Source organism: Podarcis liolepis (assembly GCF_965112155.1).
Source record: "Podarcis liolepis genome assembly, chromosome: 4".
In the NCBI taxonomy this organism is placed as follows: domain Eukaryota; kingdom Metazoa; phylum Chordata; class Lepidosauria; order Squamata; family Lacertidae; genus Podarcis; species Podarcis liolepis.
In genome coordinates this window covers 52,532,961-52,556,351 of record NC_139558.1, presented here as the reverse complement: position 1 = coordinate 52,556,351, position 23,391 = coordinate 52,532,961, and the positions used below count along the sequence as shown (strand labels likewise).

Genomic DNA, 23,391 nt, shown 5'->3' with positions numbered 1-23,391 from the left:
ACATATGAGAACAATCTAGGGTCTTAGTAAACTACAAGCTTAACATGAGTCAACATTGTGATGTAGCAGCAAAAAAGCTAATGCTATTCTAGGCTACATCAACGTAAGCATAGTATCCAGATCAAAGGAAGCAACAGTATCACGCTATGCTGCCTTGGTCAGGCCACCCCTGGAACACAGTGTCCAGTTCTAGGCATCAGAATTTAAGGATATTGACAAGTATCTTCCTTCATCGAGGTTTTTAAGCAGAGGCTGGATGGCCATCTGCCATGGATACTTTAGCTGAGATTCATGCATTGCAAGGGGTTGGACTACAAGACCCTTAGGGTCCCTTCCAACTCTATAATTCTATGATTCTATGAATAATCCACAAGCTTGCAACTCTTGACGTATGCTTTACTTTAGTGACATCAGAACCCTTGCGGCATCCGGCTCCTCTGGGAGCCACAATGAATGGTTGGCAGCTGTCATTTACTTGAACTAATATGGAAGATTGGTCACAGACGTACCATTATGCAGAACTCTGGAATGAAGAAACTAGGATTTCATATGGCCAGGAGGAAAGGATTCTAAACAAACAAATCTACTCCAAAGAAGCTTCATTTAAACACAGAATGTGCAAGTTTATCCATATCAAGTACAGTTTCTAACTAAACATACAAAAATAAAGAACTTTGATCACTAGGAGTCTTTTATTAATAGACAAACCATGTTATCCGGAGTTTTACCTTGAGAAATCAAGAAGTGGAAGACAAAAAACCAGCTTTCTAGGACAGTAGTTCAGGGTTTTGTTTCATTCAAAAAACAACCCGCATACAACCCTGAATTAATAGTTATCAAAATAAAACTTCAAGAAACCCACAGAGATAAATTAAATACCTGGTATACTTATACAGAATTTTCACAGAATTAGAACAAATGGGGGTCATACAAAGCAAACAGATCACTCCCCAGGAAGGGGAAGTTTAAATAACATCCTAGAGAAGGTAATCCAAATGGGGTGGCATTACTATTTACTTCCATTCTTGATATACAATAATGAAGTGAAATTACTTTTGCTTCCAACAGTGCCAACCTAAACACCACCAACATGAAGGTGCTTTACTTTGAAAAAAAATAAATCAGGAGCTGGGGTGGCTTAAGTGCACCAATTATCTAAGTTATAAATAATTATATCTTAAGGAATTAGGCATCAAACTTTAGCAAAAACACCTTAAATACTAGCACTCTGAGCATTAAAAGTTTTAATCCATTTTGAATAAAAAAAGCACAAACTTAAGTTTTTGCTTGTTTTGTAACAAAAATTCACACAAAGAAAAATCTTAGGCTCAAGTGGTCACCTGTATTCTAATGGTCTCAAATTTACAGTATGGAAGCCACATATCTGACAGCGAAGCTTTTTATTGACATATTTATAAAATCAGGAAGTGTTTTATCCCCCTTAATTACCGATTAGTTCAAGCTGTGTTTTTCAGAAATCCATAGCACCGCTCATTTTAACAGGTTGTTACTTTGGGTGCCTATTTCTCATATATCTGGTGTGTGTTTTTAAATCAGTAACCACTTTTAAGTTGTTTACAATATACAGTATGAGAGGCTAGTCTGTCACTGATATATGGGTTCTTAAAACGCCAGGCTGTTCATTCATCTGTTCTTTAAACACGCCAATATGGTAAGACATAGGTAGTGTCTGCAGCACCATAATACTGTCTAAACAAACAGCTTTTAAGCTGTGTTTGCCTAATGTTTTATTCAGCCCCCTCCCACCACTTACTATATTTAGCAAAATACCATTGAAGACAAAAGTTTGCCCCTTACAATGAGGCACATTTTGGCATATGTGCTAAATGCTGCTACATAGGCAGGCATGTGCAAGTCATATTATGAAAAGGAGAGCCTCCACATTTAACTTTTTCATAGAAAAATATAAATATATTCCCTGAATTAGAGGAAGAGAAGATTCAACATCTTGCTAGCATCACTAGCAAAAGGAAAGTGGGCTAGATTTTCCTGTCAAGGTTACATTTCACAGTCATCTTCATCATCTGCATATCTTACAGTTCTCCTGCCCCCATTTCTAGTTCTAATTTTGGAACGTCGATTCCCTCTTTTATACTTGGTATAATCCAATTCCTCAGAATCATTCTCTTCATTCACTTTTGGCCGTTTCTTTCTCTGCGGTATTTTGGAAGGTTCAGAAAAGCCATCATTTAAAGTGTTATCTATTGAAATGGCTTTCCTTTTCCTCTTTTTTGTCTTTCTAGTTCTCCTACTGTCAATATTTTTTGAGTCTGTTTGAGATTCTGAAGCAGAAGAATAATTGGAACTGCCATCAGGTTCTGGTTTTGTGTTCCTTGAAGTTCCAGGGTTTTTTGACAAAGAACTTCTTTGTTTTCTCTCTCCTTTTCCGGTCTCTGTTGTACTCCTCATATTTTTATCACTATCTTCTTTTTCCAATTCGGAAACATTATGGTTATCAGAAAGCAGTGGCTGGCTTGAATCTATGTGCTCTGCAGACATGCTACTGGAGGATTCGTCTTCAGAAAATTCTACTGCACGTTTTTTCCTTTTAGGAACTGTTTTACGCACAGGTGTGAGAGACCGTCTCCTTGGGGCTCTGCTCTGTCTGCTCTTTTGTTCCACCACACTTTCTACTTCAGAGTCCAAATGTTTCTGCTCTGGTTCTCTGCTAGATTTTTTAGCTCTGTAAGAGGAAGTCTGAAACTGTTTCTGTCTGAGCTCACATTCCTTTAGTTCTGCTTCACTTTCAGAGGGTGAAGGTGCAACATCCAATATCATCTTTCTGGCCGCAGCAGAGGCATTGCGATGAGGCAATTTTCTGTACCTGCTTTTAGGGTATCTAACTTCTGAACTTGAGAACTCTTCCTTGGCATCACTAATTAGCTTGATTTTGCTTGCAGCCACAGTAGCACTACGGCGTGGGATTTTCTTTCCATTAGGGGTTTTGATATTGCTTGTTTCACTATTCAATTCTGCAGAATTTCTGCAATTCTTCCTGTTCCGGAGTAATACTGGACTTTGCCTTATCACTCGGGTTGATTCTACAAGAGAAAAGTTTTAAATTTCAAAATACTTTATTCCCAACAGAAATGAGTGCATTTAGACAAATGATATACTGAAGTAATAATTCAAAACCAAACTCTATTATATAGGATAACAGTACAACTGTGAAATTTAAGCACCATTAAAATATTTTTAACAATGAAAGTTCTAAGCAGACTTTTAATGTTATAAACACTTCACACTGCCTAGGGCAGCAAGTACCCACCAATAATCCCATACACACTTCCCTAGGAGCAAGCAGCATGGAACTCAATGGAACTTACTTCTGAGTAGACCTGCATAAGACTACACTGTTAGCATGGCAGGCATCTCTCTAACTTTCTAATTCTAATTCTTGATCATTCAGGATGAACTTGCAACACTTATTTTGACCAATAAGGAGACTCTCTTAATCTATTTCAGTACACCAGATGATTGCAATTATTTTCTATAAAGCCCAGTATTTCACCTAGGCATTTTCTTGGTTTGTTTTGCCTTCTCTTCTATAAATACTGTAGGGTTCTACATACCCCAATAGTTTTTATGTTAGACACTGTTTTTGCAATGCTGATACTGTTTTAAATAGACTTTATATATTTTTAAACACAAGCCATTGCACTTTATTTCCAGCTAGTGCTTTAAGAGGTCCATTGGCTCCCAACAGCAGATAGATGTGTTAGCCTTACCAGTTCCCTCAGGCACAGATTTAAAATATATTAGTACAAGAAACATTACCTTTTCTAACAGCTTCTCTCTTTCGTTTCTTTTTCTTGTGTTGCTCTGTTGTGGCATCACTACTATTGGAGCAGGATTCAATTTCCAAATCAGAAGTACAACTGGAGTCCACTGTGGATTTATATTTGGGCTTTCTTGAAAGTTCCTTGGTTTCTGGCAGAGAGTCTGTTCCATCCTCTCTATGTTCTACATCAGATTTTGCAGTGGCTTTGCTGCGATTTTTGTCTTTTGATTTACTAGAAGAATCTACAGTCTTCCGAGAGTCATGCTTCTTCTTAACTTCCTCACTGCATTGGTCTAACTCAGAATCTAGTTCAGATTCATAACTGGCTACAGTACTATGCAAATATATAGAAGGTTTATCAAGACTTCTGCCCTTTGGCATATGGCTTTTGGGGTTATTTTCTGAAACTTCCACCCTGGGTTTTATATTAGGGGATTCATCACAAACAGTTCTATGCTTGCGCCCATGGGTTTTAACATGCCTGTTTCTTCTTAAAGCACTTTCAGAATCTGAACTATTTTCAGACTCACTATCATATCTCTTAGCAGAAACAGCTGACTCAGTCTGACGACACTTTCTTCTGCTATATCTCCTATTTTTTCCTTCAGACTGTTGGTCTTCATCCCTTGAACTGTTTGACTTCCTAGTTGTAGAAACTGCATTGTGATGGTTCAGCTTTTCCTCATTTTCAAAGCCTCTGGTTTCCACATCATTTATGTTCCTCAGTTTATAAGCTGCCACAGTAGCACTTTTACGACGCAATCTTCGGTAACCGTGATGGTTGCTATTTTCTATTTTATAAGTTCCCTCTTCTTGAGAATCACTTTCATGCCTCCTTTTCCTGGCAGAACGTCTGCACCCATTCTCTTGGATGACACATTCTATAAAGGCATGCAAAGATTATTATATAAAAGCAGACCTGGCATGTATAGCACAATATTAAACACTAACAAAAGCTAGTTTCATTGAAAAAATTGCACATTTAAAGACTACTTATTAAAGCTAAGCAGCTAGTACATGCATACATCTGATGGTAAGATATAATCCACCTGTCATTAATCCACATCCACACAAACAAATGAGCCCCATGTTACACTCAGTGTTCCATAAACCTTAGTGCTTGAGCTAACAAAGTGTTCTCAAAGGCTTCTAAAGAACAGATTTAGGAGAGGAGTTTTCAGGGAGAAATAGAAGTTCCGTTTGTATCAGTAGGATGCCACAACTGGACAGCACCCCATATATTTGACTTTTAAGAAACAAGTTCTATATCCTCAGTTTAATATTACATAGCATGTACTACTTCAAAACAAAATTCAGTTAAGCAAGGTCTTTTAAATCAACCATGCCTTCAATAGTTAGTGACAAGGAGCGACCAGGATTGCTATCTTGAGAACTGTTGTGCTGCTTAAATCCCAGATTATGATCTAGATATATTTTATTCATCGAAATTCAAACTCTGCTGAATATTGGATAGTTTCACTTAGAGCGGCTACAAGGGAAAAGCTTTTTAAATCTGGAATGTGCATTAAATCACATTTTATACATTTAAAATACATCACCTTTCCTGATGTTTTTCCTTCTTTTTGTTGAGTTGCTGCTATCAGTTCCAGACTCTAAATCAGATGAGCACTTGGAGCTATCTTTGGGTAGTCTTGACATCTTAGAAGACCCTCTGCTCTCTGAAAAAGTGACACGCTCATCCTCTTTCCCTGAATCCAGTCCTTCATCTGAGTCACTTAATACCTTAGCTTTCCTGAAATGAGTTGATACTCTTTTACAGGTTTGTTTTTCTAAACCATTGCATTTTTCTGGCTCAGAATCTGCCTCAGAGATATTTCTGTTATTACTTCTGGATGCAGAAGGTAACTGGTAAGAAGCTTTCTGAATGCTCCCATCCTCTGACACAAGGCTTTTGGAGTCATCTTCTGAAAATTCAACAGGGGATTTTATTTTGGGAGATGCACAGTGGGTAGCTCTTTGTGACTGCTTCTGGCCATTAACATGACAACCCTTTAGTGTTTTTTGCACACTATTTTCAGAATCTGAGCTCCCACTATCAGATTCACTAGCATGCTTTTTTCGAACAGCAACAGCACCTGAACCAGCTTTGAAGGTTTTCCTTCGGTTAGATGATTCTTCTTCCTTGTCACTTTCAGACTGTATGGAACTTTCCTCAGAGTCATTTAGCAATACTTTTCTGGCTGCAGCAGAAGCATTGCGATGAGGCAGTTTTCTGTTTTTGCTTCCAATACCAACACTTTCTGAACTGGATAGCTCCTCTTCTACATCACTCATCAGTCTTAATTTATTAGCTGCTACAGTAGCACTTCTACGTGGAACTTTTCTGTGCCTTCCAGATCTGTTACACAAAGTCTCATACAGCTCTTTTGAATTATCCATTTCTCTTTCAGATATTCTTTTTCTGGTAGTTCTTTGGCTATTTCCATTCTCTTGATAAGCTAGACACAAAAATGAGGAGGCTTACTTATGTTGAACATTTTAAAATGAGTACAATTTGCCTGTCACTAAGCTCAGAACCATGCAAAGCTCTGGAACAATACACACAGGTCCCGCTTACTGAATGAAATGTGTTCCCTGGAAACTGTTCATTAGGTGAGCATTTGTATAACAAGTATACAATTTCCACTATTTCCTGTAGAAGTCGTATTTCTAATGCAGAATCTGCCCACTCCCTTTTCCCACTCCTTCCATGGTGTCTTCCTGAAATGGCTGCAGCCAATCATCCAAAGAAAGACAAAGTAAAAAGCTCATTTGACTGAACTCTCCTGCTTCCTGATTTGTCCAATCTTGCTCCGCACTCCATCTCTGCCTGAAAATAGCTGCCACTGACTAGCAAAGCAAGCAAACAGACCAAGTAGTAAGGAAGCAGGCAACTTGGATAAGTGACTCTGCGGAGCACAGAAGACGTTTGGGGCATATGAGCATGGGGATAGCGGAACCTGCATGTATTTCATGAAACTGTATAGTGGAAATCTAATCCACTTTAGAAATAGATTTAAAATATCTCCACAATCACTCACAATACTATAGCAAGAGAAACATTTGAGAGAATCTTGGTACAACTGCATTTTAGTCCAGCATTTTCCCTACTCAACATTTAAATACATGCAAATCAAGATCAAAAAAGCACACATTGTCACAAGCAGCAAGTTGGTTTCCGGGCTTCAATTTAATTTTTGAGTGTAATTAAAAATACAGAATTTTTCATTTAAAGCCAGGTGTGGGGATCAGTTTCCCTCAAATTACACAAACTTGCCCAAACATATGTCACATGTGACATCAGACATGGGGCAGGTGAATGTGTAACCGCTAAGTCAGGAACTTAAAGTGTGCACCCAATTGTTCCTTGGCAAGTAGGAGTTGTTGACAGTGCCAGTCAACTGACTGGTGCTAACATAATGCCTTTCAAAGGGATGTTTTCCCTCCACAGATGGTCTTTGCAAAGGAAAAAGTCTTTTGGCAACACCATCTGAATCCATACCATGCTTGAAAACAAACCCATCAAGGTGACCCATGGAAAGTTTAGGCTCTGGGTCAAGGTTACTTCAAGGAATTCCTACTGCATGACTTCAAGATTTCAAGCCATCTGATGGGGCCTGGCTCTCAGCACTTCCACCATGGAGCTCTTTCCCCATGTAGACCTGCCAGAGTTACTTGCATTTTTAGAAAGCTAATTAAAGTTCAATATTTTGGATAACCATTTGAGTAGCAACTGTATACTACTGTGCACTATGGCATCTCCATTATCTACCAGATTATTGCTCTTAATATTATTGTTTTTGATAGTTTACAAACATTGTTTATGTGCTGGTTTTAGATTTCTTTTATTTTTGTTGCCATTAAGATACCTTGAGGATCTCAATTGGGCCAATCTAAAGTAGATTTCAAAGTAAATTCACAACTATATACCTGGGAATAATGGAAGCAGTGACCCAACTTCTGCAATGAACATTAGCTGAATTACTCTTACCCATTTGCTTTTGCTGATAGACTCTGTTTCTAGTAACTCTGAAATCATTTCTTTTCCTGGATATTCCATTATGTACTATAGGGTATGAGATTTCTGCAGAACTTTCTTTGCTTTCCTCTGAACTACTTGAAGATGAAGCTGTTGTTGAGTGGTCCAGCTCACTTTCTGGAAAGGTAAATAATTGTATGCTAGTAAGACTTCAAAACAGATTTCCTCTTTTCTTCAAAGATATTTTATATTATTATTATCATTCAGTCCTTCATTCGAAGATCACAGAGCAGTTTACAACACAAAAATAGAAAATAAGAACACAAATAAATAACAAACCAATAACCCCACATCCACAAACATATTTTAAAGGCCATAGATTGTTTAATCAGTCTAAGTGCCTGGTTATAGAGAAAAGCTTTTGCCTAGCATCTAAAGATATGTAATAAAGGCGGTAGATGAGCCCCGCTGGGTAGCGCATTCCACAAATGGGGAGCCACTGCTGAAAAGGTCCGTTCTCATGTTGCCACCCTCCAGACCTCTCGTGGAGGGGGCATATGAAGAAAGGCCTCAGATGATGATCACAGGGTTCAGTTCTAATGTCTAGGAACTGCAGATACGACAATGCATTCAAACTGTTCCATATTACTCTTGGTATTCTTAAGTCAATCAAATTCTATTTTCCCGTTCTCAACATTCTAAAGCATCTCCCATCTGCTCAGCAAACATGGCCAAAAGCTTGTGTCAAAAGACAAAGTACATTAAGAAATACAGAAGAAGTATACATTTAAGAAATGTGAAGCTGCACGTCTACTTTACAGTTTACAAAAAATGTACAGCATAAAAAATTAAAGTTCAATATGCCAAAGGTAAGAATACCTGGGAAATGACAGAATTTTGTATGGTCTGATCACCTTACTATCATTAAGGTTATGTCTGCTTGAGTTGAGAGCAATTTTAAACCGCAAGACAAAGGATGTATTTACAATTAGAGAGAAAAGTTTCTTTTAACCATTTCCCCACAAACTGATCACTCACCTGATGACAATGCAGAACTGTGTGCTACAGCTGTGCTCCTTGTTCGTGCATTTTTCCCAAATGATGAGGCGGAATCAGAAGATATGCCGGCAACACTGCGGCTGGAGGTGCCGGCATACATTTTATGGTTTGTAACACACGACTTTCTGCTTGAGGTATTTTGGTTAGAAGAATCTTCTGGCTCAGACTGAATTTTACCCTGAGATTTACACTGCTTCTGCTTTCCATTTCTTGACAAACAGGAGGAAAACAATATGCAGTCCATGAATATGGTTGCATTTAATATAATTAATTTTTATTTCAGTGGTACTTTCCCACTCGTTAAGATGCTTCTAAGATTGTATTAAGTTAATTTTAATATGCAACACAATCAATGCAAAGTACTCAAACTGAAAGCCTCACCTATAACATAGCAATGTACATGTTCATTTTATCATATTTAAACCTTTTAACCAGTATAATAGCAGCATTGCACTTTTGTCATATTTTTTAAAGTTTTAAATCTGTTAAATTCTGTTGGTATTTTGTATTATTTTAATATGACATTACCTTGAAAGCTCATTTTAGTAGAAATGTACCTCAACATAGTAGTAGTGTGTCCCTCAACATATCAAACATGTGAGAAGCACTACACACCAGAATCCAGAGCAGATTTTGAGAGTATTCAGGGGAGAGGGGGGAGGAGGAGGTCAACTCCCATTGCACAACCTTTGAAAGTATCCAAAACTACACGGAAACTATGCTCCTTCCATCAGTCAAAAACCTCAAGTTCTTCAGATGAACCGATTTACATGGTTTATCTAGCAGCACAAACCTATGCCTTTTAACTTCTCCTCTAAGGTAAGGGTGCATTACAGGACTGCAATCTTCACATCTCAATCACATCCTCAAATAGCTTTTACCAATGAAGGACACCCTCAGATTGAAGAAGATTTACCTGAGTGTTTTGGTAGATTGCTGTAATTTACTTCGACTTTGCAGCCTCCTATTGTGCCTCTGACTTCTCTGCAATCTTTCATTGTATTTTTGTCCAGTTCTAAAGTCAGAGATAATTCTCCTCATCTTTTCCTCAAGCAGTGCAGATAATCTCAATGTCATACTATATATCTAGATTGCAAAAGAAATAGGTTAATTTTTAATTTCTAAAAAAGTTTAAGACACTTGCATTTGGTGATCCAATTGTAAAATTTTATTAATATTATTTTAAGAGTTTATAAACTGCTTAATACAAAATATTCAAGCAGTAAACAAAAATTATGAGAGATTTATGTACTAACTGTACTTTCTACTACACACAACACGGGACCATACACTTTAAAAAAATCTTGTTTAATGAAATATGTTCATTAAGGCAGAAATCCTATGCAGATTTACTTAGGAGTAAGAGTGCAGCCTTTAATTTAGAGACAGGATTTGCAATTATATAACATATGATAGGGTGATCAGTTTCTTTTTGGACACTTGCTTTCTTCCTTTCTCCCCCTTGATTTGACAAGTTAGGTAAATGGCACAGAAACATTACCTTGGATCTTTTGTTTGGAGTGTATGCTTTAGCATTGCTAAATACTAATCTAATATCTTTGCAAAGTTCCATTGGAGTGTCATAGTTCCCAGCTTCTAATGTCTCCTTCACAGTCCCAAAGTCCATCGGTGTGTCTATAATTTCCCGGTAGTCCTAAATAAAGACAGCCAAATAACTCCATTATTTAAGATGTGGGGAATGGGGTGAAGTTTCTTATACACAGATATGTAAACCTGAAATCCATTTAAAACAAAACAAAACAAAACAAAACAAAACAAAACAGGAGCACACTTTGTGCTAAATGATCCCAGTGACTTTAACATACATTTTCCTAGGGACCCCTAGACTCCCCCCCCCCGGTTTCCCATCATTACCTATTATCTTTTCTGCGTCTTTATATCTTTATCTAATTTATTCATCTCCCTTATTACAAATTTTACCCTAATTATATCACCAGTGCTATTCTAGGCCTAGAACAAAAAGAATGGATTAATTTTGTAGAATATCTGAAGGAACATTGTAAACATTTAAAAACATTAGCGGGCCTAGACAGGCCTGGAAATTAATATTCCCAATGGGTTGAATCACATTCAGTGTTGACTCCATAGATTTTAGTGAGTCTACTTTCGATTATGATGAGGTTAAATCAGAGTAATTATGCTTTTTCCTGTATAAACCCGCCTGCCTAACATGATCTTCAACAGAGATCCTCTCATATTTCTCAACACACATCTTGTTTGGACCACAAAGAGGGCCTGCCTAATGGCTGCACCAAAGCTATTAAGTTCCGTCCCTCTTGAGCTCATTCTAATGCCCTTCCACTAAAGTACTAAAATCTTTCTTTTCAGTAAGACTTTTGAGGTATGATTGTTTTAAATGAATTGTTTTAATGCTGTCTTGATTCTCTCTCAATTCATTTTGCTGGTTTCGTGTGGTTTTGCTTTGTGTTATAATTGTTTTAATTTTATTGTTAATCACCTTGATATATTGAAGCAAGAAGGATATATCTTAAATCAATAATCATCCAAAACTGACATTAATCATTGTCCATGAAATACTCAAGGACTTCCAGTACTCAGAATAAATAAGACTGGGATTTCAAAGCCTGCTCATATGTTGAACACAAATTCTATTTTACTTTATTGTCACTGTTAACATAAAGTCAAATGGTAGTCACTATTCCACCTGACTGATCTGGAATTGGCTAGGTAGGACCACCTGCCACTTTAACAGTTAGAACCCTGGAAATAGTTCTGCAACTATTTGACATTGGAGTGTGTAGGTTCTCTCATCCTAAGCTACTCAACAAAACTCTTGCCCATTTCTTTTCATAGTAATAGGAAATAACACTGGATGCTGGAAATGCAATATGAAATGAACGTCAATGATATTGACGATGATAATGATATGAACTTACAGGATATTGATCCAGGTCGACAGGTTGTCTAAATGGCTCAGAATCTTCACACTGGAAAATTAGATTAACAAGTTCCATACATTGCTTCTTCCAAGTGTTTTCATCATAGCTGAGTCTCCTCTTCAAGCCCCGACTCTTTAAAATAGAAATACAGTATTTCTAAATGTAGAATGGAAGAATTGACTGCCAAACCTTTAAGACAGACTGGGACACAGGATTTAGAATTCATCTGTATAATGTAGGAGTATTATGGAAAAATCCTGCTATTATCTCACAGACTGGGCAAAGGGTGTTGTCAAGGTAAACAGACTTACTCTTCTCAAAGGTGCTCTGGGAACATCGGTCTCTTCACCATCCTACAAAACAGACCAAAAATGTTCATCAAGAGCAGGGGTCAGCAAGCATTTTCAGCCGTGGCCGGTCCACCATCCCTCAGACCATGTGGTGGGCCAGACTATATTTTTTTGGGGGGTGGGGGTGGAAATGAACAAATTCCTATGCCCCACAAATAACCCAGAGATGCATTTTAAATAAAAGCACATTTTCTACTCATGTAAAAACACCAGGCAGGCCCCAGAAATAACACTGATTCCTGGACCGTCCACAGGCTCGGATTGAGAAGGCGATTGGGCCAGATCCAGCCCATGGGCCTTAGGTTGCCTACCCCTGATCAAGAGCATTCCTTCTAATACTGATTCAGATGTTTTTTGCTCCTGTGCTTTTCTATCCAAAACTACTCACCATCAGACTCTGGAGGTTGCCAGAATATAAACAAATCTTTATAAAACACCACCACCTAAGAGGGAACTCCCTCGAGGTATAAAGTCTTTGTTGGGAAAACCTAAGGCAAGGCAAGGGAGGCAGAAACCCCAATGACGGCCCCATGACCACAGAATGTTAACTGATGGGGGTGGGGGGCAGGACACAGCAGAGATAAAAAAGGATAGAGAACCACATTGTTTAGATAGGACACTTTCAGGTTCATACTGAGAATTTATGTCCCCAGATACAGAAGTGAGAACTGCTCATACAATATTTTAATGTCGCTGGATTGGACACCAGCAGATCCACATACTCATTCCTTCCCATCCCACAAAAATGCTATCCAACTATTGTAGGGAAGCAGTTGAATAGAAGTAACTGGAATAGAACTCTACACAGCAATATTTTGTTAGAAAGCTCCACTCAAGGGTTTGGGGCCTTAAGTTGTCATTTAGAGAAAATGCGCCAGACACCACCCTGTTGTTCAATGAACTTACAACTTTGAGCCTACTCCCTATCAATAGGGTGAAGGGAAAGGGCAGGGCTTAATAAAATAGCTCTGAGGCGGGAAGAGCTAGCAGTTATCTAGGCAGGGTAAAAATGAGGTTTTATTACCAGATAATCAGGATCAATGCTGTCCCCATTGTTAGTTGCAATGCACAACTCAAAAATATCTGTGCAATCTGGATTCCTGGAAAATAAAAATGTAATGTTACAATCGGTTGTATCTTGTTCTGTTGCTTTCACTTGTGGAAATTTCTTTAATGCCCTTAGAGGCTTCTTGAATGAAAAACAGGGTGATTTTAGCAAATTTCCCTTTCTGTGTGCAGTCCCCTGTACACTCATGAATCTACTTCAGAGGGTTCAGGGACTCTTTGAAATAGTGCAGGAGGTGGCAAAGGATCTACAAAAGAATGGAATGTTGCTTATTTACTGTGAAAGGGCCTTTTCTGATAGATAACACAGCAACGACTGCTGGGTTCATGTTGTTCTAGGAGTCCTCACAGAAAACCTCTGATTTATTTTAAAGATGACTACTCCTTCCCTTTCATAGTCTTCTCAGTTTCTGTTCTGGCCAAGCCCCAAAGATCTTCTCAGTTAATATACCTCTAGAATTGGACCACAGCACCAGAAAAATAGGTACTGTTATTTGTCTTATATTTGTGTTTCAGACCTGTGTAGTCCCAGTGAGCAAATGACTACAGGCTGCAGCATGGCTGTGTGATGTTGTCTGTCAGAAAAGCCCCCTTCATGGTGACCAACGTTCCATTTTCATGGCAAACTAGCCACACAGCCACAGCTGGGACCTACCAGAGGATAGAAAATGAAAAGGAAGAAAGATGCCATAAAGAGAAAAGGCAATGGAAAGAGAATGACAAAAGAAGAATGAAGCAATTAACACACACAATAGACAGAGAAGGAGTGAGCCCAGCTGGCAGGAAAATGAAGTTGAGAAGATGGCAAGAGAGAAAAGAGGAACATTCAAAATAATCAGAGGTTTCCTGATTGGGCTGCTAAAGCAACTTGAATGCAAAAATGGCTGTGTGGCTAATTCACCAGGAAAAGGGGAGAATTTGAAAAAAGCAAAGCAAAAAAAAAATTGTTTCCCTTCCTCTTCTTGTTTACAGAAGGCAAGAGCCTTCTGTGAATACTGTATCTATTCTGAACACTGACAAGTAAACCATGGTCATAAGCAATGACCAGAAGTAAGACAATTCTGATTTCCTTTTAAGCAATGAAAAACCAAACATATTTCATCCTGAAATATTGCTTACCTAATGAATTCTAAGAGTTGATCTGTGATTTTCTGAGCAGATTTAGCAATAGTGCTGTTGGGCACATTGAAGGTCCGAGCATTGCTCTCAAGACATCTTACTTCCCAAATCAATGCAGAAAGCCTCCTATGTTTAATAGTAAACAGATTAGTTTTAATCAGGAGAAAAATATCATATAACAACTAGATCTGGAAATGTTCAGTCACTAAAACTGGAAATGTTTAAGTGGAAAAAATATTGCTTTTCATTTATCATGGAGTTTTAACAAGCTAATGTCCTATTCTTGCTGAATCCAGACATACTCCATGTTCATGTCAGTAGTATAGCAATTTCTTTAACAATGATCATTTCATGCAAAAGTGCATTAGTGTCATTCACACTTCACACTTTTAAACCTCCTGAAGGTATTATTTCCTATTTCCATCACCACCTACCCTGCACTTACTTTTATCACAGTTACATATTCTGTATCCACTATTTCTTGATAGTACAACTGTGACCCTATCTTCACTCAAGCCACCAGAAAATCCCTCCCATGTACAGCTTATTTCTCACTGTGTTAGAAAGGAAAGATCCAGTCAGGCATCTGTATTTAGGTAACCTGCATCTTATGCAATCACAGCTTTGCATGGGTGGGGGTAGGGAATGAATGAATGAATGGGAAATCCACTCTCCATGTCCCCACCTATCCCACACAATTCTGTGATTGCAGGCTTACCTGGCTTTAGGAAGGCGGAGCAAGGGTTCTTCCAGAGTCCTAGAGCACTTGAATCACTTTCCCAAGGCCAGGGAAGTCATCCACCTTGCAGAGAGCCCTTTCCAGGGCTTCCTGGCTTTACCTGTTTTTGTGCATGCACTTGGACCTCCGGAATCTAACCCTTGAGTAAGAGGTGAATTACATATATTATGCTAAATTCTAAATGTGTAGGTAACTAAAAGCTATTTAGAAATATTGAAAATGTGGTATTGCAGCTAAACCAAAAGTCTGCCATATTTTAAGGGTAGTAAACATCCAATTCCTATTGAAGTTATAATGTTGCCTCATCTGAACTGTACCTCAGCAAAGGAGCGTACCAAGGATTTCCAAAATATGCAATATTACATGTGGCTTAACTTTTCAGCAATTTTATAAGACGGATATGCTATCATCCTTCTAGTGCAGTCTCAGACCAACCTGTAAAACCTGTTGACAAGTCTCATTCTGATAGTCCAAAGGTCTGTTGGATAAGCTATTACTGTACTGTACTTTGGATACCTATTCAGATCAACTGGGCCAGCAAATGCTGCTGAAATATCTGTAATAAATAAATAACAACAGTTGAAGCATCTGAAGTAATGTATTCAATTTACATACATTATCGATTTACATACAGTCCTTCAGAAATTAAAAACAGATTAAGCAACCTTTTAGAAAACTTGTCAGACAGGAACACAGTCTGAGTATTTGCAGTATGAATCCAAAGTTTTTAATCCACTACACAAACATGATGGGGAAAAGGTACCAGATTTCTAGATACATACCTAGTGTCAAAAGCTGATCAATTCCACAGATAATCCGTTCACATTCTTCACTCTGGGATTTCCCCTGCCATTCTCCCTTTTGAGGTTTGTATAATAATTTTGCCATCTCTTCAGCAGTAACAGAAACACTAGCTCCCAGTTCCACAGGCTGATCAACTAGTTATTTTCAAGCAATACAGGAGGCATTAGGCGAACAAAACAAAATGCAGTAAGTTCATTAAATTACATTTCTTATGATATAAACTTTTAAAGTCAGAGGTAGCCAGGCACGTGACAATAATATAAGTTTGATTTTTGTTCACTGAATATCCAGGTTCAGATCTATCAACATCAATTCCCTTAAAAGAGGTGTCCAAATTAGATCTGGAGTTCTGTAAATACTTCAACGGGTCCTTTGTTTTAAGACTAGGTACAGTATAGAGGCAACAGCTAAAATGTAAGCTGCCTACTTGCTTAAAGGGCAAGGCAACACATCAGTGTCCAATTATTTGTTACTTAGTTAAGTAAAATAAGGTAAAACCATGGCTCCAAAACCATGGTTGCTCCAAAACTCTAGCCCAGGCATGTCCAAAGTCTGGCCCGCTGATCGAATTAATTCGGCCCCCTGTGGCATTATATGTCCTGGGGTAAAATCCTAAAAAAGCTCAACAACTTTGGTCGGCCCTCACATATGTTCATTTCATCAAATCTGGCCATATTTGAAAAAAGTTTGGGCACCCCTGCTCTAGCCTATGTATAATTAATCTGGCTACTGAAACAAAACCTGCTTAACTGCTAAATAATTGCAAAGCATAACTACTGGTGGAGCTCCATCTTGAGCAAATATGCCAATCTTTAGTTTAGACAGGAAATCTTCCTGCCTGTAGATTGGGGGATAAGCACACATGCTGACAAGTAGTGATCCTTCACAAAATCTACGAGCCAGATCTAGTGACAATATACCTGCAAGCACAGCAAACTCATGCACACATTTGTTTTCAGGCTCATCACTGCATAACTTTGTGGATTACCCTCTCTCAGGGATGAAAAGGTCCGCAAGTGTCTGGTGCGCCCATGAATCTCAATCACTGGTTTCAGAAAAACTAGCAATGCCAAACCCTCACATATATGTTCCCCGAAGGGTAGTAGCAGAAGAACAAAAGCCCACAAGCCCACAATTGTTTATTGACCTCCTAACCCATTTATTGTCTATCTGTTCAACAAGAAAAAATGACATCATCTGATTTTTGTATACCATTGTCTGGAATAGGCTCCATGTCCCATGGGCTAAGTCTTTCAGTTTCACCATTGTCCCATCTATTTAAAAAAAATAAGCAAAAATAAAATAAATTTTAAAGATATGTAAAGGTATTTTCAAACAGTAATAATCCCCAGTAATGATCAGACTTAATGCTATATTTTAAAGTAAAAGATTTTAGGAAACTTGCTCAAGGTAAAAGAATTACAGAAAGGGAACAACAAAATATATTTAAAATTCCCTGTTTATGTTGCTCCACACCCTCCCACTCTTAACTTCGGAGAGTCACAATCCTTTTCTCTTACATGCTCTGTATGAACATCAGTGCAGATGCACTGGTGGGAGCACTGGGTGAGCTCTGCTGATATACGTGCACAGCCCCAAACTCCAAGTCCTTCTCCCTCTTAATAAGTGACAGTGACACTGCTGCTGGGAAGCTGGCGTTGTGGCCTGCCTCTGCATCTACATTCTCGCTCAATGCAAAACCAAAGAAGAAAAGGAAAAGGTAAACTTAAGAGTTCATTTTCCTCCTCCTCTTTAGGTTCATTATAAACACTGACATGCCTTCGAAAGATTACTAACAGTAGTTAAGGTACGGATGCTCTTTTATTTTTAAGGCAAGCTTCAATATCAAACTCAAGTAACCATGCTAAAAACACATACTTAACACTGTAACACTGAAAAGGGCTGTCAGGGTATTGTGGCTGATATGGCTCTTGGCTCAGGACTGTTCCAAACCACCAGGCATCATCAATAATTGAACGAAAGCGATCATCTGTAGGAAAGACATGAGATGCTATACAGTTCTTCCGTATTAACTTTTTTAAAAACTAGTCTAGGATTGCAAATGCAACATGTGACTATTAAAATACTGTGTTTCATTCACTATACAAATGGTCAATCACAACACAATAAGACAGTCACATGATCCAACACAGGTTTAATCTGTAGACTATCAACGTTATCTATAATAGTTCTTGAATTCAAACACTACTGAAAGGTTTGAAAAATCATTGATCCTGTAACATTAAAATTTGATTCCTATCAGTTATAAAGAAATAGCTTACAATCATAATAACCACCCCATGATTCAGCTAGCGAATCGTTCTAAATTGTCTTTCATTTTTTCCTAGTTTCAATGCTTGGTGGCACATGGGTACGGCAGTATTACAAAAATAGACTTACTGGGTTGCCAGTTCCTTTGTCGTGCTTCATCATGGAACTGACTTAACACAAGAAAGTCAATAACATCTGGCATATCATGGTATCTAGGAGAAAAAATTAAAACTTAGTCTTCAAATGTATACAAACTGTCTGCATTATGCATTTTTTTAAAAAAGGGTAAAAAAAATACATACTTGAGGGAAAATGATTTGTCTAGAAGCTGTCCTGTAATATGATCCATAAGGGTAAGCTTAAGGCAGCATAGTGTAGGAGGCCCAACTTCATAATGTATCCCAACAATTTTTACCAATTCTTGTTCCTAACAGATGGACATATAATAAAGAATCCCATTAATAATAGTGCAATTATTCACAGTATATGAAGTGTGAATAGAAACAAAGCCCAGCAGCAATTGGCATAACGCAAACTTAAGACAGTTCATAACCTTACAAAAAAACCGACCCAAAGTTTAGATTTTTGATAGGTATATGTTACTAGATTTCCCACTGGGCAACTTATTCAAAACTCAAATCATAGGAACAGAGTCATACCATCTAGCTTACTACTATCTACAAGGACTGGCAGTGGCTCTCTAGAATTCTCTCCCTGCCCTACGTGAAGATCTCAGGGATGGAAACTGACCTTCTGCATGAAAAGCAGGTGCTCTACTGATCTATGGCCCTTCCCCAAACCTAGAAGCAAAACACTATGTATAACCCTGTAGTCATTTCCAAGTGCTTAAGCTTCCTTAGGGTCAATCCTCTGCTACATTGGCCATTTCAAAAGCACAGGCATAATTCTGTTTCTATAAATGAACAGATTAAGATAAATGTACTTCAGGGGAAAATGGAAGGCAGAGATGATATTAAATCCAAAGGTGGAGCAGGTGTTTTCCACTTATGGAAGGACTATTTTACACCTTGCAGTGGAACACTGCCATTTCGTTTCTGCTTGTGGTTCTTTAGATCCTAATCAAACTTTCCCTATATTGATTTTAAAATATACATTATCACCTCCCTTGATCCATCTGGTTGCCCTTTTCTGGGCCTTTTCTAGCTCTACGTTGTCTTTTTTTTAAGAGAAGTGACCAGAACTGTAAACAATATTCAATGTGCAGTCACACCATAAATTTGTGTAACCGTGTTACCGAGTGGCCCCTTGCCAAAAGGGCTACCTATTTTAAGATGTATAGTGCAACCTATGCATGAGTACTCAAAAGTAAGTCTGACAGAGTTCAGTGGGGCTTACTTCTAGGTAAAGCACATCTGAAATGCCTTCTCATTTTGCTGTGAAATTGGACTGACTCTTCCCAGGTTGGCCATTGTATCCTTTCAGCCAGGAAGGACTATAAAGGACTTCAGGTTCCAGTTGAGGCTTGCTCAAGCAACAAAGTCTTCCTGAGCTATAAACTAAAAAGCCCCAAACATTCTAACCTTTACTAAGAAGGGAGCTACTCCAACCCTTTCATAATTTGGGTTGCCCTTTTTCTGCAACATTTCCGGCTCTACAACTCATGTATGAAGTTCACTAGGCTCACCTCTGCCTCATCCTTGCCTACTTTACTGGTTCCTTTAGGGGACCAATGAGAAGAATTGTAAAGTACTTTGTAGCATGCAAACACCCATGCTGAACCAGTCTTACCCTAAGAACCATTTTTCTCCATGGTTCCTTCTGAGGATTCAGTTCACAAATATTGCTTTTCCTCACTGCTTCAAGGTAGGCTTCATGGCCTTGTCGAAAATATATCGCCTAACAAAAATGAATTTTTTAATCAGTGAATGAAATTCAAAATTAATTTAGCTGAGAAACATTTTCTCTATTTACTTACAAGGCTAGCTACATTAACAGGAGGTTGGCTACCCACTGGCTGTTTCACTCACCAATTCCCCCGTGCCAAAACTGCATAGTCATCCAAGTCGAATGGAAAGAGGGAAAAGGAAACCAGCCACTCCTACACTCTCCTCCTTCCATTCACAGCATAAAGCTGAGCCCAAGGACCAATTATGATATGCTGCTATTCACATCAGCTGTACATGCAAACAAGTCCTGTCGCTTCTGCCTCAAGGTCCAGAAACCCTTTAAGACAGAATGGGGAAAGCTGGGCATGTGGCCTGGCATGATAGTACCCAATCCAAGCTTGTTTTCTGTATTTTGCTTTTGTTTTTAGGTGGCTGCTCCTTTTTGTAGTTTTAAAAGCTAAAGAATCCTTACAAGAGAGCACCACCACAGCATAGCGTGCTACTTGTGGATGATGGCTACTTTTCCAAGACATAGCAAATCACAGGACTGAGGCTACCTATGCTTTTACCAGATCAAGCTTAGATTCAATGTAAATTCCCTTACCTCATCACCCATTTGTGGAACAAAAGGAGACCTTCGGAGTCTGACATCTGTTATCCAATCAGGAGGCTGAACTTCCCAGGACTGCTGGGGTGCATTCACCTGTGCATCCTTATAAAGGATTACCCAAATTATAACACAGCGTTATGACTGCTAATTTATTTAAAAGGTTTTTAATCTGTCTTTCAAGGCAGCTTACAAATTTCTAAGTCACATGAAAATAAAACAAAACACAAACCCCCATAAGCAGCTAATTATTCCCCCCTCCCCCAAGTACGGCACAATTCAGCCAAAAACAGCCTTGAATAAAGGAGACTTCAGAGTTTTTACAGAGATGAGGTCATTTGCAAATCCCTGAAGAGGGAGTGCCAAAGGTGCAGGGCAAGCCCTAACCCTTCTATTCCATCATGCGTCTAACAGGTCTCAAAGGCAGACCAGAAAGCAGGGTCTCCTGATTTTAATGCTTAGGCAGGCTCTTACAGATGTAGGTGATGCTTCAGATAATGTTGTCTCAAATCATTTAGAACTTAGAAGACGAAAAGCTGCTTCTTGAATTGGTCCCAGAAATGAACAGACAGCCAACTGATACAGAATAGGTCTTATAAGATATCAAGGTCCAGCTCCCACAAGTGCTCTGACAGTATCATTCTGCACCAGGTAAATTTTCCAAACCAACTTGTTGCTGGACTTAACCCCAACAACCCTTACCATTTGCCAATCTGGCTAAGGCTGATGGGAAGACCCCAATGACATCTGGAGAGCCACAGGATCCTCATCCCTGCAGCAGTGTTACCTGGCTGTAACCAAAGTTTGTATCAGTGTGGCTAGGTCCACTTTAAATAGGGCTGCAATTACCTTTAAGCATGTTTCCTTGTTGAAGCTAAGTCATGGTTTGGAATCGCATTATGAACCAACAAGGACATACAATGTTCATGTCATGGATTGAAATGCTCCTGTGCTCTTCTGTTCATAAAAATACACTAATAATTTTTAGAATGTCTTCAAAGCATAGAAAAAATCTAAATCACAATAACTGATTGGGTGTATCTAAAAACTGACAAAAACCAGAATCACTACCTCCTCGTGCTGTTTTGGTTTGTATTTTTTCCGTCTTTTTTTCTTTCTCTTTCGCGTAGACATTTTTCCTAGTGGTACTTCATCTTCAGAAGAACTACAGTATTTAATAGTGTTGCACCGAGAGCTTCTTACAGGAGGCTGCAGGTTAATCCCTGCATCAGCAATCCAATCAGAATATTCACTTGAGGAGTCACTGGACGGGGGAAAGAGGGGGAGGGGAAACACACACAGCCAAATTAGAGATCTCTACTAGCTCAGAACTGACTGCACTTGAACTATTTTTAAAGTTTGTTGGATATTATTCAAAGCTGACTGTTAATGTTAATTTCAACAGTAGTTCTGTAACTGGCACACTATAAAGTCACGTACATAGAATTTCAAACATTCAAACTACAATGAGGAACCATAGAGTTCTAAAAGAGGTGGCAATTTCTCCCCTCTTCTTGGCAGTACATCTCCTGGTGCTCTGAACACAGTTTGCAGAAGAGATAGCCTCTCTCTCCCTTTTCCCACCAGAGTACACAGAAACATCCCAATATAGAGGATGTGTCATTGATATTACTGCAAGGTACTAATTAAAATCTAACAATCTGGGAAGTTTCTTAAGTTTGACTTTTCAACATCCCTTAATTTGCTGCTAAACACCAAACAGCATTATTTCCAGCACAACATCTAGCTGTATCACAAATAATCTCCACCCCCAAAAAAAGTTACTTTCAGAAGGAAAAATGTAGTTTTGCCAAGGCTCACAAACATCACAAACTGATACTTGAAACTGATTTTACCTGGAACTATCACTGTTGGTTCTGCTGTCACTCTTCCATTCTTCCTCATGGGAAGACAAATTCATCCCATCACTTTCTTCTGCCTCCTAGATTAAAAATGGGAAAATATTTAGAGTTGTTCATTCTCTCTTTTATCACCACTAGGGTTGAAGATTTACAAAACTACAACAAAAGAAAATTATATTTAAGAAAGAACTGATTACAAAGTACAACACAATAAAATGCATCACTGAAATGTGAGCTTCCTACTTATTATCTGCACTGAAGGGGGCTCTGCTAATTGTATCTAATTGATAATAATTGTATCTACCCTGCCTTTGTTGGTAAAAGCTAGGGCTTTGAAAACAAACAAATGGAAATCAGAATTTCTGATAGTTTTAATTACTAACATGAAATCGGAGCAGTCACCTGTTCAATGAATCCTGAACCTCCATCTCCATCTTCACTAGAAGAATCAGATTGTTCAATCTTATTCCGTGCTTGATACGAAGCATATTTGCGTCTATAAAGCCTTCTCTTGGATTGTATGAGTGAATCTTCTGAGTCACTCTGAATTAGGACCATTAAAGAAGAGCCAAGTTAGAGGTGGAAGTATGCATTACAAATTACTGGAAAGGAGATACAAGGAACCTAATCTGTCAAATTCTAAATGAAAAACATTCAAGTAGTCACAGTATCATAGACGAGGCTTTGTAGTGATCTAGTCTAGCCAGTTGCTCATGTAGGAAATCCAGAGTCAGGGAACCAACAGAAGGCTGTACAGCCCTTGCTTGAAGGCCTCTAACATGGGAGAACCTACAAGCCTTCTAGGCAACTGGTTCCACTGAACCAGTGTCAAAAAGCTTCTACCAATATTCAACTGAAATTTACCCTGTAACTTAGGTCAATTTGATCTACTCCTGCCCTCTAAGGTAGCAAAGAACAAGCACCTATGCAACAGTCCTTCAGGTGTTTGACTGCTATCATCTCTAT

General features: G+C 38.5%; 1 protein-coding gene across 2 annotated transcripts in view; it reads right to left on the bottom strand.

Annotated features, from left to right (window-relative positions):
* Positions 1-673: 673 nt before the first annotated feature.
* BRWD1 (bromodomain and WD repeat domain containing 1) overlaps positions 674-23,391 on the bottom strand; it is a 43,709-nt gene continuing 20,991 nt past the window's right edge. Inside the window, exons 21-42 of one of the 2 annotated variants that reach the window (XM_083500452.1) lie at positions 22,828-22,968; positions 22,420-22,505; positions 21,635-21,827; positions 20,561-20,659; positions 19,859-19,966; positions 18,412-18,536; positions 18,239-18,321; positions 17,717-17,828; positions 17,051-17,112; positions 15,817-15,972; positions 15,470-15,590; positions 14,296-14,421; positions 13,136-13,211; positions 12,073-12,114; positions 11,759-11,893; positions 10,342-10,494; positions 9,757-9,926; positions 8,820-9,049; positions 7,794-7,958; positions 5,362-6,261; positions 3,799-4,683; positions 674-3,062 (exon numbers count right to left, since the gene is read on the bottom strand). In XM_083500452.1, the coding sequence (XP_083356578.1) occupies positions 2,020-3,062; positions 3,799-4,683; positions 5,362-6,261; positions 7,794-7,958; positions 8,820-9,049; positions 9,757-9,926; positions 10,342-10,494; positions 11,759-11,893; positions 12,073-12,114; positions 13,136-13,211; positions 14,296-14,421; positions 15,470-15,590; positions 15,817-15,972; positions 17,051-17,112; positions 17,717-17,828; positions 18,239-18,321; positions 18,412-18,536; positions 19,859-19,966; positions 20,561-20,659; positions 21,635-21,827; positions 22,420-22,505; positions 22,828-22,968 (5,211 nt within the window). In that variant the 3' untranslated portion in view covers positions 674-2,019. The remainder of the gene's footprint in view (positions 3,063-3,798; positions 4,684-5,361; positions 6,262-7,793; positions 7,959-8,819; positions 9,050-9,756; positions 9,927-10,341; positions 10,495-11,758; positions 11,894-12,072; positions 12,115-13,135; positions 13,212-14,295; positions 14,422-15,469; positions 15,591-15,816; positions 15,973-17,050; positions 17,113-17,716; positions 17,829-18,238; positions 18,322-18,411; positions 18,537-19,858; positions 19,967-20,560; positions 20,660-21,634; positions 21,828-22,419; positions 22,506-22,827; positions 22,969-23,391) is intronic. The other variant, XM_083500453.1, reaches the window with a different exon arrangement.